The 15158-nt window shown below is 30.7% G+C and overlaps 1 protein-coding gene and 1 pseudogene across 3 annotated transcripts; both read left to right on the top strand.

Annotated features, from left to right (window-relative positions):
• Positions 1-591: 591 nt before the first annotated feature.
• Positions 592-2321, top strand: LOC105798344 (alkane hydroxylase MAH1-like; annotated as a pseudogene).
• A 7515-nt stretch (positions 2322-9836) lies between these two features.
• On the top strand, positions 9837-12867 carry LOC105793135 (uncharacterized). 3 transcript variants are annotated; one of them, XM_052621095.1, is made up of 9 exons: positions 9837-10163; positions 10455-10640; positions 10782-10911; positions 11011-11091; positions 11202-11401; positions 11637-11732; positions 11852-11945; positions 12185-12301; positions 12484-12867. In XM_052621095.1, exons 1-9 carry the CDS (start codon positions 10029-10031, stop codon positions 12564-12566), a joined length of 1122 nt encoding a protein of 373 aa, XP_052477055.1. In that variant the 5' UTR covers positions 9837-10028; the 3' UTR covers positions 12567-12867. The 3 variants fall into 3 exon arrangements, with proteins under 3 accessions (XP_052477055.1, XP_052477057.1, XP_052477056.1); XM_052621097.1 differs by having other exon boundaries at positions 9838-10163; positions 12418-12867; XM_052621096.1 differs by having other exon boundaries at positions 9839-10163; positions 12517-12867.
• Positions 12868-15158: the final 2291 nt, after the last annotated feature.

Below are 15158 nucleotides of genomic sequence, written 5' to 3'. Positions count from 1 at the left end.
AAATAAGTATATTATTTTATATAATATATAACATGAATATGTAAATAAGTTATGTCCATATTTTTGTCATAACTTTTTATATAAGTATATTGTAATACTTTTTATAATATTTTTACAACACACAAATTATTTTTATAATATGCTTTTTATTAGAACTGTAGAAATTTTAAGATTTAATTAATATAATTTTTGTTATAATTTTATAAAATATACATAAATTACCTTTTTAATATTTATGATATAACTTTAAAATTTTTAATTATAATTATTCAAAACACTTATACATGTTTATGCTTATAATATAATTTAGAAATTTAAAGTTAAACCATTATGAAGTACTTGGAAATCCCTAATATAATTTTTATAACTTCAATTCTTATCCTCTTTCTAAAAATTTAAAAGTGTAAATGGAACCTAATTATGCTATAAAATTTAAAGCTATTTAAAATTCGTTAGAAGTTTATTTAAAACAAAAACAAACAAAAACTCCAGCTCCTACCCTACATATCTACAAGAGATGGTTAATGTTGGAAAAATTCACTTAATAAATTGAATTAAGAAGAACAAGGAATTTGCCTAAACTTGGTTATATCAATTTCATGGCATTACAGAGTTTTTTTCAAGTTTTCTTCTTGGCTCTCATTTCCTTTCTGTTTCTATACTGCTTGATGAGAAATAAAAATGGGTGTCCAAAGAGTTCTCCTGCCATTGTTGAGCTTCTCCTCAACGTTCATCGGATCCACGACTGGTGTACTGAGACACTAGAAAGCTGCAAGGGCACTTTTGTTTTGGAAGGCCTCTGGTTTGCTAAGATGAACTGGGTGGTGACATGTGACCCTGCCAATGCTCACTACGTTATGAGTTCCAACTTTGACAACTTCCCCAAAGGGCCTGAATTCAAGCAGATGTTCGATATCTTTGGAGACGGGATTTTCAACTCCGACATGGATTTGTGGAAAAACCAGCGGATAGCAGCTCAAGGATTCATGAGACATCACCTTTTCCACCAATTCTTGTTGAGGACTATTCGAGACAAGGTCGAAATGGGACTGATGCCCATCATTGACCATGCTGCTAAACATGGCTTGGTCATCAACTTGGAAGACATTTTCCGAAGGTTCACGTTTGATTCTGCATGTATCTTGGTTACCGGCTATGATCCTTTGCTTCTCCCTTGAACTCCCTCAAGTTCTTTTCTCCAAGGCCGTGGATGATTTCGAGCAAGCAATACTTTTTCGGCATGTTAGACCACGAAGCTTTACTAAGTTGCAGAAGTGGTTGAACATAGGACAAGAAGGGAAATACAAGAAGGCATGGAAAGTTCTTGATGATGTATTAGCTGAATATATATGTCAGAAAAGAAAAGAAGCGAACAAGCTGAACCAGAAGTTGGTATCAGTAGATTGTGTGGATCTCTTAACATCATACATAACTGAAAAGGAATCAACAGGTTTGAAATGTGATGATAAGTTATTGAGAGACACCGCTCTGAATATGATAACTGCTGCGATGGACACGACGAGCACTGCTCTTACTTGGTTCACTTGGCTGGTTTCCAAGCATCCAATAGTGGAAAACAAGATCATAGAAGAACTTGAATCAAAAATACCTATAGGTGAAACCAAAAGGAGGCGGCTATTCAATGTCGATGAGGTAAAGAATTTGGTTTATCTCCATGGAGCATTGTGTGAGGCATTAAGGTTAAATCCACCAATCCCTTTCAATCACAAGGAACCTGTCAAACCGGACATGCTCCCAAGCGGGCATCCAGTTCATCCAAAGACAAAAGTCTTGTTTAGTGTGTATTCAATGGGAAGAATGAAGTCAATCTGGGGAGAAGATTGCTATGAATTCAAGCCTGAGAGATGGATTAATGAGAGAGGAGAGATCAAACATGAGCGATCATACAAGTTCTTATCTTTTGGTGCAGGGCCAAGGATATGCTTGGGGAAGGAAACATCATTTATTCAGATGAAAGCCGTGGCATCTGCTCTAATTTACAATTATCGTATTCATGTAATGGAAGAAACTCCGATTGTTCCGACCATATCGATTGTGCTGCACACCAAGAATGGACTGATGACTAGGATCTCCAAGCGATGGGAATAAATGTCTGATTGCCTGCTACAAAAGAAGAATGACTAGTGTAAGTTAAATACAAAGTGCAATATGATTAAAAATAACTCAGTGTAATATATGTTTGGTGAATGTAATTGAAAAGTCTTGTATTAATGATAATGGATTGTATGAAGTGATTTCACGTAATTCTTATTCCTTTTCAATAGGAGAATGACAATTCAGATTTTTCCTTCCGATTTTCATTTTTTCTTCATGAAAAATTCAAATCCAATTAAAATGCTAAAAATCAAAAGGAAAATTTGAATTAATAACCCATTACTCTAAAAGTTTAAATATGTACTTTTAAATTTTAAAGTTTAGTCTTTATACTTTAGTTTTGAGATATTTAGTCCTGTACTTTTCTATTTAAAAATTTTGGTTATTCTGCTTAATTTTGCCGTTCAAAGGTAAAATAACTTTTTAACTCTCAACATTTATATTTTTTGTCAATTTGGTCATTACCCTTTAAAAGTACTTATAAGATTTTAAAATTTTTAGAATTTAATTTTTTTCTTTGAAATAAGAACATAAAATGAAAATTTTAAATTTTAAAAAAAATAAAAAAAATAAAAAATCTTAAAATTTTTAAAAATAAAAATGATTTTAATAATTTAAACAAAAATTTCAAAATTTAATGTTATTTAAACTAGATTGGACCAGTCAGTCAAAGTGAGAACAGGTTAGGGTATCGATCCAGCACATGCTAAAAAATCGACTAACCCGTGAACTAGTACGGACTTGTTAAATCGAGATAAAAAACCGATTGAACTGATTTTGAAGTGGTCTAACCAATTGGTTCCCAGAGCAATCGATCCGTCGATTCAAAGCAAATAAATTATTAAAAATTAAAAATAAAGATATTAAAAATATATAAAAATCAATTCAATTGTTAGTCCAACTAGTTTTTTAGTTCGGTTCAACCAGTCCGTACGGTTCTTAACGTCAACCAATTTTTTAACTCTTACTAGACTAATACCCTAGCTTGTTCTTGAAATGGTTTGGTCTAGTTTAGATAAAAATGAATTTTAGAATTTTAGAATTTTTTAAAATTTTAAAATATTTTTATTTTTTATTTTTAAACTATAAAGATGTTTTTTTCTCATTTTTTATTCTTTAAAAAATTATATATATTTAAAATTTTAATGTTTTTTATTTAAAATAAAAATAGTTTTAATATATTTTTTAAAATTATGTACTTTTAAAAGGTATTGACCAAATTGACAAAAAAAGATAAAAGTTGAGTTCTAATAAAGTTATAAAATTTTAACAACCAAGAGACTCATGAATTGATACTGAATGGACAAAAAATAGTTGAATTGAAAATTGAATCGATTTTGATAATTTTTAAATATTTTATTTTTATTTTTATTTTTTTTATTTTTAATAAATTATTTTCTTTGAACCAATTAGTCAAACTAGTCCGAAATCGATTCAATTGTTGGTTCAATCGATTTTCTAGCTCAGTTCAACCAATCTGTACAAATTTGTGGGTCATTTCGTTTTTTTACCTCTCACCGGACCGATACCTCAATTGGTTCCTAATCTAACCACTCGATTTGGTCCGATTTAGTCTACATTGAATTTTAAAATTTTGTTTATATTTGTAAAATCATTTTTTTAATTTTAAAGACTTTTTATTTTTATTTTATTTTATTTTCATTTTTTTTAAAAATTTAAAATTATAATTTTTAATTATAACCTTTTATTTAATTTTTTTTCTTTTTTTAATTTTTATATAATTTTAAAAGGTAATAACCAAATTAACTAAAAATATTGTAAATGTTAAGAACTAAAATTATTATTTTATAAGGTTGCATGTCAGCAACATGTTAATACTAGCAAACCAAGGGCCACGAAAAAGAATAGTGTCATTACATCCTTGTAGAGTCTCAGTAATTCAGTCATGGAGCCTATGAATGTCAAGGTGAAGCTGAGGCATCATCCCAACAATAGGAAATAAGAGGTGTTCATGGGGTGAATTTGGTCGGGTTCGGGTTAAGTCTAAATATAATATTAATATATTTTATGCTTATTCAAATCTGACTCGACCTGAAATATAAGTTTTAAAATTTTATCAAAATTTACCCATATTTATAAAAAAATTAATCCAGACTCATTAATCAGGTTCTACATTCACCATTTATAATGTCAACTTTACCCAAATAAATTAGACACCCAACTTCTGCCTAACAGTCCATTGAATTCGCCCACTATAAATAAAATGGATATGGATTGAATTTAACACATTCATTAAAAAAACCTTTAAAAATTTTATTAGATTAATTTCCCAATTGAATGGCTAACGAAAAGACAAGATTAATCTCACTACATTTTTCATATATGGCCCAACTTTTTAATAAATTTTAAATTTATAACCCCACAAAATTTATGAAATATCAGTGAATTATGTAATGTTATATGATTTAAAATGAATTTTCTTTTGTATTTTTAATTTTTATAAAATAATATCATTTAATTTATTGACAGTATATAAATTTTGCACCATCAAATATAAATTCTTAAATTAAAAGAAAAACTTTAAATACTAAAACTAAAGTTATGTAGATATGTCCTGTTGTTTGAACATAATTTTGTTTTTTCAAATCCCTAAACCCTTTTCTATATTAAAAATTAGTAAGGTTTTTTGCCACATTTCGATTGGATTGATTATTTGTTTTGACATATTCTAGGATAAAAAATTGAAAAATTAAAACATGTTCTTAGTCCAGATATCTTGAAGCGTAGGGATAAAAATAAACAAATGAAAAATTAACGAAGGCTTCAAGGCGTATATTAATGCTACTTTCTTTAATGTTCTATTTGCTCCCACCTATATTATGGTGTACAAAAAAGTTACTGACAATTGAACCTCGAGGATGCAATGAAGCCCAATGATTGTTTACGCTCCACACTCACAAAAACAGTTCACTGAGCAGAGCATAGCAAGAATATTAATTTCTATAAAAATTTCTATAGTAATTCATTATAAAACAATCTAGAAATATAAAAGATGGTGAGAGAATAGAAAGAAACTTTGTTTCTACATTTTTGGATGTGTCATACAAATGAAATTTATCTCCTATTTATAAGAGGTCTCATGTGTCTTCTTAGGGACATAACTACCTAAATGGATAGTCATACCTTTAGCAATAGACATAATTATTCAATAGATATCTACTTGAATAATTATGACTATTTTTTAATAATCAAGTGACTTAACTTTTAATTACTTATAATTTTTCATTTGCAACTATTGGAACACTATATATATTTTAAAAATGTTCCAACAGTCCACCCCCATTTTCAAAATATTCTAGATTTTGATAATCTTGGAAATCAATTGCATAAATGAAGGTCTCTTATAATTGAACCTTCACTTAGTGAAAACATGTTAAATTTAATCGAAATTGCATGATAGACTATGCATTGGACCAACTATTCCATTTGATTAACTGAACACCTCTCACACAATGATTTCAACACCAGTAAATGCATAGTATCTAGGGAGACTATTATGGCCATGTGTTTGTAACCTCTTTTCATGAGCGCTCTCAAAGCCAAGTCCTTTGAGCTCTTTGAAACATCCACACTTCCACTCACATAGGTAGATCCCATCAAGAGTATTCCCGTAATTATAGTACTTTAACATATTTATGTTATGGGCTTATTAAAAGTATAATACTCTCACACTTTCCTTATCACTGCGAGTACCTAGCACTTTTTCCCTTAGGATGATATATTATATATTATTTTATAGTGCTAGCAGTCACATACTGATGTTGTCCTTTGTCTTATTGAACTCAAAACTTGACATTATTCCAAGTGTTGAGTTGAGTTTCCATCATGGGTGACACAAATATTATAAAGCTTGTACCTCATCCCTAGATTTCCAAATTTTCAACATAGCTATATTAATTATTTATACCACATGGTAAAAATTTATATTTATTTTTATCCTGAAAATTCACGAGTCCAACATCCCCACCATGTTCAATTACCCATTCTTTCAAAAAAGAATGATATCAAGGATATCCTTTCTTCTATTATCAAATTACGATGATCACTTTATCTTTTCTTATCACGATAATTTCATATTTGGATACCTTATTTATTTCTTGATATCCAAGAAATTAATTTCACAGTCACCATATATATGAAACCATACATCATGTTTATTTCACCTAGTAAGTTGTTGTAAAGAGGCCTCGAATCCCTTGGTGAAACTAGACAATATATTTTCTATTTGTCATATCTTCTTTTCAAAGTCAATACATGACTTTAAAACTTCTTGCATTCATAGTCAAATAACATTATATTTCTTAACACACCACAAATATACAAGGGTGTAACATATATAGTCATATTAGAGGACCATCAATTGTCCAATCAAATGACTATAAAATTACACATTTATTCACCCTTCACCATGGACATTATCAATTTTTTTCTGACTATGATCAAAATCACGTTCATCACCTAAATGGGTTAAATAACATTCATATTCCTATTTTCATACTCACGAGGAGGGGTGAGCAAAATCCAACTCAATTCCAAAAATTCGATAAAAAATTCAAATTTTGAACTAAATAGTTCGAGTTATTTGGATTGACTCAAAAAAGAATTCAAAATTTCGGTTTAACTAGGATATGAATTACACAATTCGAGTTATCCTAAAACCTGAATAAGAAAGGGCAAAACTATGTGGTTTTGATAAATTTTAATTTTTAAATTAATATTTTTTTCATCAGCCTTACAGCTTATTTCTTTCCCGTCGTTCCAAATTCTCCCTCCATTCTTCCTTTCTCCTGTACTCAAAGACTTTGATTCCTTGCCCACGCCTGACGACCCCCCTTCCAATTGTTTCCTCATTTTTTACTTCTTGTTTTGTCCCATGAGGCCACGACCACGGTTCCACATGCCACAACCACCATCAGTTGTTTAAGGTGAGACTGGAAATTTTTTTGTTTTTGGCTTTGTGCGTGTGAGTGAGTGTGTGTTTTCAGTTTTTGCCTTTACATTCTAAAATAATTGATGTGCCCTTTTTGAATCTTTTTCTTGCTCCTTACGGCAAGAAAAATCGAAATTCCACCCTTGAATTTGAATATCAATGCTAGAGGGAATCCCAACTGAGTTAGCTCATCACACATTTAACAAATTCTCATTTGAAGATCGCCTTGCCTGCCTGCCTTTTATGAATTTAAGGATTTGTCTTCACTAGTCGAGGTTTCCAGGTTTTGTTATTCTTTCTCATTTTTCAAAGTTTAATTAACCATTATTAGCAGGTTTAGCTTCATTTAAGTCATTCATATATATATATATATATATATATATATATATATATATAAAACCAATTCAAATTAAACTAATAAACTATTTGAATAAATTAATTTTACAGAAGCAAAAAGAAACAAATATAACTACTGCAGTAATGCAACATTCCAAATGAAGACCAGGCCATGGATGGAGTTGTTGTGTTCACGTTTATTAAAGGTGAAAACGAACGTGACTCATTGCATTCACTACACCAAAACAGGCTTTTAGTGGCGTTTGGACAAAAAACGCCGCTAAAAATCAAGTATTAGCGGCGCTTTAACTAAACGCCGCTAAAGACCGAGCATTAGTGGCGTTTTCTTAAAAGCGTCGCCAAAAATGGGCATTAGCGGCTTTTCTTTGAAAAAAAAGCTGCTAAAAACCTAAGCCCATTCGACCTTTTGGGACTTTTAGCGGCGTTTTTGAAAAAGCGCCGCTAATGCTCAGAGCTTTAGCGGCGTTTTTGAGAAAGCGCCGCTAATGCTCGTGCTTTTAGCGGCGTTTTGAGAAAGCGCTAATGCTCGAGCTTTAGCGGCGTTTTTAGAAAGCGCCGCTAATGCTCGAACTTTAGCGGCATTTCGAGGAAGCGCCGCTAATGCTCGAACTTTAGCGGCGTTTTGAGGAAGCGCCGCTAATGCTCGAGCTTTAGCGGCGTTTTGAAAAAGCGCCGCTAATGCTCGAACTTTAGCGATGTTTTTGAAAAAGCCAAAAAACATTTTATCTGTCTATTTACTATTTAATTTGTTTATTTATATTAATTAAAATTCAATTTATTTTTAATGTAATTTTTTAAAAATGGTTAAATTTGAAATAGTGACATGTAGAAATAATTTCAAATAAAAACATAGAAAAATATTTGTTAAAAATGGAAAAATTAAAATACTATTATTTAAAATAATTTAAAATTTTTAGGGTACATGATGATTGATTTTAATTTATATATTAAATAATTTCATATATAATTGTAAAAGATACAATAGTATTAATTTTAAAATATTTAATTAATTATCATTATAGTTTAGGGTTTAATATATATGGTTTAGGGTACATGGTTAATTTAGGATTTAAGGTCAGTTTAGGATTTACAATTTTAAGGTTTATAGGTTATGGAATTAGGGATTCTGGTTTAAGGGTTGTGATTTAGGAGTTAAGAGTTAGGGGTTAGGGATTCGGGTTAGGGTTAGGGTTTAAGGTTTAGATTAATTAGTGTTTTTTAATTTATATATTAAATAAGGTTTAAGGGTTAGTAGTTAAGGGTTTGGGGTTTGGGATTTGGGGTTAGGGGTTAAGAGTTAGTGATTTAAGGTTTAGAGATTCGAGATCGTGTTAGGGTTTAAGGTTTAGATTAATTAGTATTTTTAAATTTATATATTAATTAAGTTCTTATATAATTGTAAAAGGGGGGGCTAGGGGTCTAGGGTTTATGTTTTATGATTTAGGATTTAGGAGATAGGGGTTTAGGAGATAGTTTAAATTATTTAAGAGATAATAGATCAATTTTATATATATTAAATGGTTTAGGATTTAAGGTTTACTTTAGATTTATTAAATGATGAAAATTTATACAATTAATTAATGTTTTAAATCTAAATTTAGATTAAATGGTTTAAACCATTTGATATATTTAAATATTAGATTTAACAAAATTGATAAATAAATATATTGAGTTTTAAATTTGAACTATGAAATTATAATTATCTTTTATTTAATAACAATTTTCCATTTAAATTCAAATATGAAAATTTTTAGTAATCCTTTTCAAGAGTCGAGTTTAGACATAAAATTGATCTCGACTCAATTTGGGTCAATCCAAAGTATTAATTAAGATTTAAGATGCTTTTAAGTCAACAAATTAAAGCTTACATGTTGAAATTAATTAAGGAATGTAAACAAGAAAATTAATTAAGGGAATGTAAACAAGAAAAAGAATGCTTCATGTGCATATTTGATAATTTAATTATCTAAGCTTTAGCTTATACTATAAAAAGAAAGTTTGATGGGTGTATTTGTTTAACAACATACAATATTATTGGTCTCCTAGATTTTGTTTTTTCTTTTATTATTATTATTATTTTGTTTTTAAATGTAAATTTAAATTTAAATTTTTATCCAAATATTTACATATTTATATTTCAATTTATCTCATTTTTATATAATTTATAAAAAGTAGTTTAATTTGAATTTTACTTTCCTCAAAAAATTTCAAATTTGCTTACTTAAAATATTAAAATAGTTATTATTTAATATACAAAATAAAAAATTTTTAACAGAGTAAAATGGTGACATTTTGTTTAAAATAACATACTTTTTAGCGACGTTTTTAGCAAAAGATAAGCATTAAAAACGCCGCAAAAATCATTTAAAAAAAAAGGCGCATTTTATTTCCAAATTTCTCTACCTAAAATCTCCAAATTAAAGGAGCTCCGCTACTAAAACAGATAAGGTTTTTGAAATTCCTTTTGTGCTTTCTCTCTGTCAAAAAAGAACAAATCCCTAAACATAAAAGTTTCTCCTCAACCGTGTAGATAGCTAAAACCCCTTTCTTTTCAGTTCCTTTTTAAACCCTAAATTCCTAACAGCAAAATCTAAGCAACAAAGCAATGGCAGAGGGGGTAGGAGAAGAAAAGAAGAAATTTTCAATCTGGGATTTGCCAGATGTGCCAATGGGTCAACTTCCACCGCATCTTGAACTCCAACAAAGTCGTGTTTCATGCAATAAGGACGCCCCTATCCATGTACTTCTCTCTTACCCCCTTTCTTTTTATCACCTAAAGCACACATCTTCAGTTGAAATTTTTTCATGAACACCCTTTTATTCATATATGGAGTGTTAAGAAACAGTGGTTTCTTAGGGGTTGTTTAATTGGGTAATTAAAAAAAATGGAGCCTTTTTCCTTATTTGGGGTTTGGGTTAGTTTTTTTGTATCATCTGTCTTGTTCTGTTCTTAAGGTTCTAAAATTTATGGCTCTCTTTTTTTGTATTATAATTAAACGTCTTATGTTTTGGGTGCTTTTGTTGCTTGTAGACTGAGAGTATTCAATATTCTGGCGCTTATGCATCGATGGGAATTGATAATAGTTCACGACTTGACCGATTCTCTAACAACTTTAGAGTTGAAGTGGTTCGACTCAATGAAGATGACATGGAGTTTGATATGATCGGTATTGATGCAGCTATTGCCAATTCATTCAGGGGGATCCTTATAGCTGAGGTCTGTGACTTTTTAATCTACCTCTTTTCAGTGCTAACATATGCTATTTTAATGACAATATTGCATGCTATCATATGCTAGCTATGTTAGCTTGCAACATATTGTCTGTGCTGGTACTGATAGAACTGATTATGCTTGCAGCTTCCTACAATGGCAATTGAAAAAGTTCTTATTGCAAACAACACATCAATAATCCAAGATGAAGTTCTTGCTCATAGGTTGGGCCTCGTTACAATCCGTGTTGACCCAAGGCTTTTTGAGTATCTTTCAGGTTTAATTCATTTTTTTTGGTTGATGGTTTATCTGAATTTATGGAGTTTACCCTTAGGGCACTTGGTAATTATTTACTTTTTGTCTCTTTCAATTGTAGAAAATGATCAGCCAAATGAAAAGAACACCATTGTTTTCAAACTCCACGTTCAATGTAAAAGAGGTAGTCCACGTATTACAGGTACGGTTTTGGGCTTTATCAGTGAAACATGAAACCTTTTTACTTAAATGAAATTAATAGTTCTTTCCTTTATAGCTTTGCCTTGTTTCTAATGATGTATAATAATGCAGTTAAATCGGATGCATTAAAGTGGTTGCCTAATGGGAGTGAACTGGTTAAGGAAACAAGAAATACAGCTTCAGATTCATCATCAAAGCCTGAAACATACACTTACTTCGGTTGCAGTCAAGAGACCATTCCAGAATTTGTCAAGAACCCCATTATCCCTAAGTATCCAAATATTATTATTGTTAAACTTGGCCCTGGCCAGGTATATTTTACATGCTTTTGTTTGTTTCAAAAATTGCTCATAAAGCATGTCAAGATGGCAAATCATGCCTTAGGTTTAGAAAAAATCTCTTCACGAGCTAAATGTGGTGCTAGTAGATTAAGAAGGTTTTGTGTACTGCTCTCATTAGTTCAAGATCCGTTTTGAAGTTGTTAGAAGTTAATCTAATCCTTATGAAGTTTTTCGAGTGTACTAAAAGTTCCAACTTTTTTGCTAGGAAATTGAACTGGAAGCACATGTTGTTAAAGGCATTGGGAAAACACATGCAAAGTGGTCCCCAGTGGCCACTGCTTGTTATCGGATGCTTCCTGAGTTAAGGATAGACTGTAACTGTAGATTTCTTCTTTTCTAAACCTTCTTCATTTCTTTCGTTTATTTTATCTCATTTTGACTCTATATTATTACAATATTATGATATATTTATATATTTAGGTTGTATTATTGGAAGATATCGAAGATGACCTTGCTGAAGAACTCAAAAGCAAATGCCTTGTTAATGTGTTTGATATAGAAGATCTTGGAAAAGGTAGTTCTGTTCATTATGATTTGTTGTCTATATGGTGTAAATTTTGGTAATTATGTTTTTATTCCTCTATAAAAGGGTTTCCAGTATTCCGTTACTAAATGTGGATTATATTCCTCTAATAGTGGGGTTAGTAGCTATGTGATAGTGCTGACCGGTTCTGCTTGATATGCTTTAGCATGTGAAGTTAGGAGATATTGTTTTAGGTACATTTCCTAATGAAGAATTTGGCTGCCAAGCAGGTAGGAGAAGGGCAACTGTAGCAAGGCCACGTGCGTGCACACTTTGCAGAGAATGCATAAGAGGTGAAGATTGGGAGAAACGTGTGGCACTGCGCCGTGTTAAAGATCATTTCATATGTAAGTAATGTGGGGCTACTCTATGTCTTCTGCATGTGTTGTCAAAATTAGTTCTAGATTTCTTTAATGCCATTGCTTGATTAATATATTTTTCATTGATTTCAAACCAACTTAAGGTTAGGCACAGCTTGAGATTAATATGTTTTTCTCCCCTTTTCTACTCACCATTGAATCTACTGGAGCATTACCTCCTGAAATTCTATTTACTGAAGCAGTGAAGATTTTAGAAGACAAGTGTGAACGCGTGATAACGGAGCTCTCATGATGCTTTTAATATGGTTAGTAAGGATGAGAGAAGCAATGGATTCTTTATTAATCCAAGGAGATTTTCTTGCCTCTTAGCAAATCTTTTTCATTTCTCATCTTTTGGTTCATGGATGGGATTTGGAGGGGCAGATGGTATGATTCACATATATATATATAAAAAGAGTGGATTTTTGTGAGTTAATGTGTAATGAGAGGGATAGATTATTGGTGATGGGCTTTTTACATTTTTGGTCTTGAATTAATATATAGTTGTAATACAAGAATCCATGGTTTAACCTTATGAAGTAGCCAATTCATCAGCTTTGCTTTTAGTGGCATAAAAACAGTAAAATTGCATCAGTTTTTTGATGAATGATTGATTGGTTATTAGTACAGTGATTAGATCAGTGGATTTTTTTAGGGCAGAAAGAATATATTTATATTGTCTGTGTAACTTGCAGCAAAAACCTACATTTGAGCTATCTTTCCATTGCTTATTTTGGTTTTGATTCTAAATTTTATTTTTACTTTAATATTTACGATAATTTGAGTTCTAACTTTTGGATTTTAATTGTGTTATTAATTTATTATTTTAAATTCTAAAACTAAATTCATTAATTTTTATATTTAGTTTTAAAGTTAAAATTTTCATAAAAAATTTAATTTAAATAATATTTTTATTTATCCTTAAAAAGTATATTTAAAGTTTAAATTTAAAAAATAAGACATAATATAATATTTATCATAAAAATAAATATTATTTGATTAAAATAATTTTTTTTAAAGATTATGTTTTTAGTGGCGGTTTTGGAAAAAGTGCCGCTAAATGTCGTGGTCTTTAGCGGCGTTTGTGGAAAAAGCGCCGTTAAAGGTTGTGGTCTTTAGCGGCGTTTGTGTAAAAAGCGCCGCTAAAGGTCGTGGTCTTTAGCGGTGTTTGTGGAAAAGCGCCGCTAAAGGTCGTGGTCTTTAGCGGCGTTTGTGGACAAAGCGCCGCTAAATGTCGTGGTCTTTAGCGGCGTTTGTGGAAAAAGCGCTGCTAAAGATCGCGGTCTTTAGCGGCGATTGTGGAAAAAGCGCCGCTAAAGGTCAGGGTCTTTAGCGGCGCTTTTTCAAAAATGTCGTTGAAGACCCTGACCTTTAGCGGCGTTTTTTAAAAGCGCCGCTGAAAGCCTATTTTGGTGTAGTGATTATTTGTTTAGCGCCGCTGAAAGCCTGTTTTGGTGTAGTGATTATTTGTTTCTGATAAGTATTAGTTAGGCATGCACTTTTTGATCTTAAACAACAGGTGAATCATAATTCTTCCAACAGTATGTTTGAAAAATAGACGAAGACATAGTGCATCAAATGTGCCAACATGAAAGAAAAAAATGCTTTACACTAACTTGTCATTCAAGTCTTCAACCCTTTATTAAAAACATGGCTACGCATGGCATAAAACATGAAAACTTAGTAACAATAATCTTTTTTCGTAAGTGATTCGATTGAATTAAGGTATAATCAATGAATACAAGGAAATTGAATAAAAGTGCTGTTAGGGTTCGACCCGATTAAGCAACAAACAAGTAAAAATAGCAGAAGAAATTGAGAAGATGAACACACAAATTTAACGTGGAAAAACCCCTCCAAAGAGGATAAAAAAAACCACGGGCAAAGATAATTTTACTATAATGGCAAAAGAATGAAGAATACAAAAGATGGAGATAAAACTAAACCCCGAAAACCCGAAAAACAAAGAACTCTCAAAACGTAAACACAAAATTCTCTGAATGTGTTATGAGTTCTAATCTCTAGTGGGTGTATTATCTAAGGTTGTACAAGAGCCTATTTATAGGCTAAATTCATATGTCAAATAATAATAAAATAATCTAAACTAATCAGTGTTTGACTGAAATAAATAAACAGAGTTTAACTAAAAGATTATTTTTCAAATTTGACTGAAAATAGGAGTCATACTTAACAAGTGCAATTATAATGATAGTAATTGCGCTTTTGTAATTACAAAATAAATATAATTTTTAAACGTGTTTGATTGATAAGTTGTAATTATATTATAATTTTTATGTCATATGTGATAATAAAATTGCTATTATACTTTTAAAAAAATGTTAATTATCATAAAAAATTATCGGTATAATAAAAATTTCTAAATGAGCAACAAAAAATAAAATTAAGTAATCATATGTAATATGTTAGTCCAAGAAAGTAATTAACAATGTTGTTTGAACCAGACCGGACCGACTAGTCGGACCAGGAACCAGTCGGGGACCGGTATGGTGAGTGGCTTTGAACAGATTCGACTAGAAACTGATACGAACTGGTTGATTTGACTAAAAAATCAATTATGCCGACTAAAAATCGGTTGAACCAGATTTTTTTAAATTTTTTGAGTTTTTAATAATTTTTAATCGAACCGATGGGCTAACCAGTTTGACCATCTGTCCAATTTAAAAAACATTGGGTAATTGATAATATGATTACTAATAATACGGGTGATATATGTTCGGTCCAGTTTTTAACATTTTTTGAACTGTCCATCATAATTCGGTTCAACTCGGTTATGATCCAAGTTGCCTCTCCCTTGAACTCCCTCAAGTTCTTTTCTCCAAGGCCG

This window comes from Gossypium raimondii, chromosome 9, assembly GCF_025698545.1.
Source record: "Gossypium raimondii isolate GPD5lz chromosome 9, ASM2569854v1, whole genome shotgun sequence".
In the NCBI taxonomy this organism is placed as follows: domain Eukaryota; kingdom Viridiplantae; phylum Streptophyta; class Magnoliopsida; order Malvales; family Malvaceae; genus Gossypium; species Gossypium raimondii.
Note: the sequence above shows the minus strand (reverse complement) of the source record. Positions and strands in the feature narration are given on the sequence as shown.

Coding starts and splice junctions, on each gene's coding strand:
- LOC105793135 (XM_052621095.1), top strand. CDS start 10,029: ATGGCAGAGGGGGTAGGAGAAGAAAAGAAGAAATTTTCAATCTGGGAT. Junction 10,164..10,454: donor ATAAGGACGCCCCTATCCAT/GTACTTCTCTCT, acceptor TGTTGCTTGTAG/ACTGAGAGTATTCAATATTC. Junction 11,733..11,851: donor GTTATCGGATGCTTCCTGAG/TTAAGGATAGAC, acceptor TTATATATTTAG/GTTGTATTATTGGAAGATAT.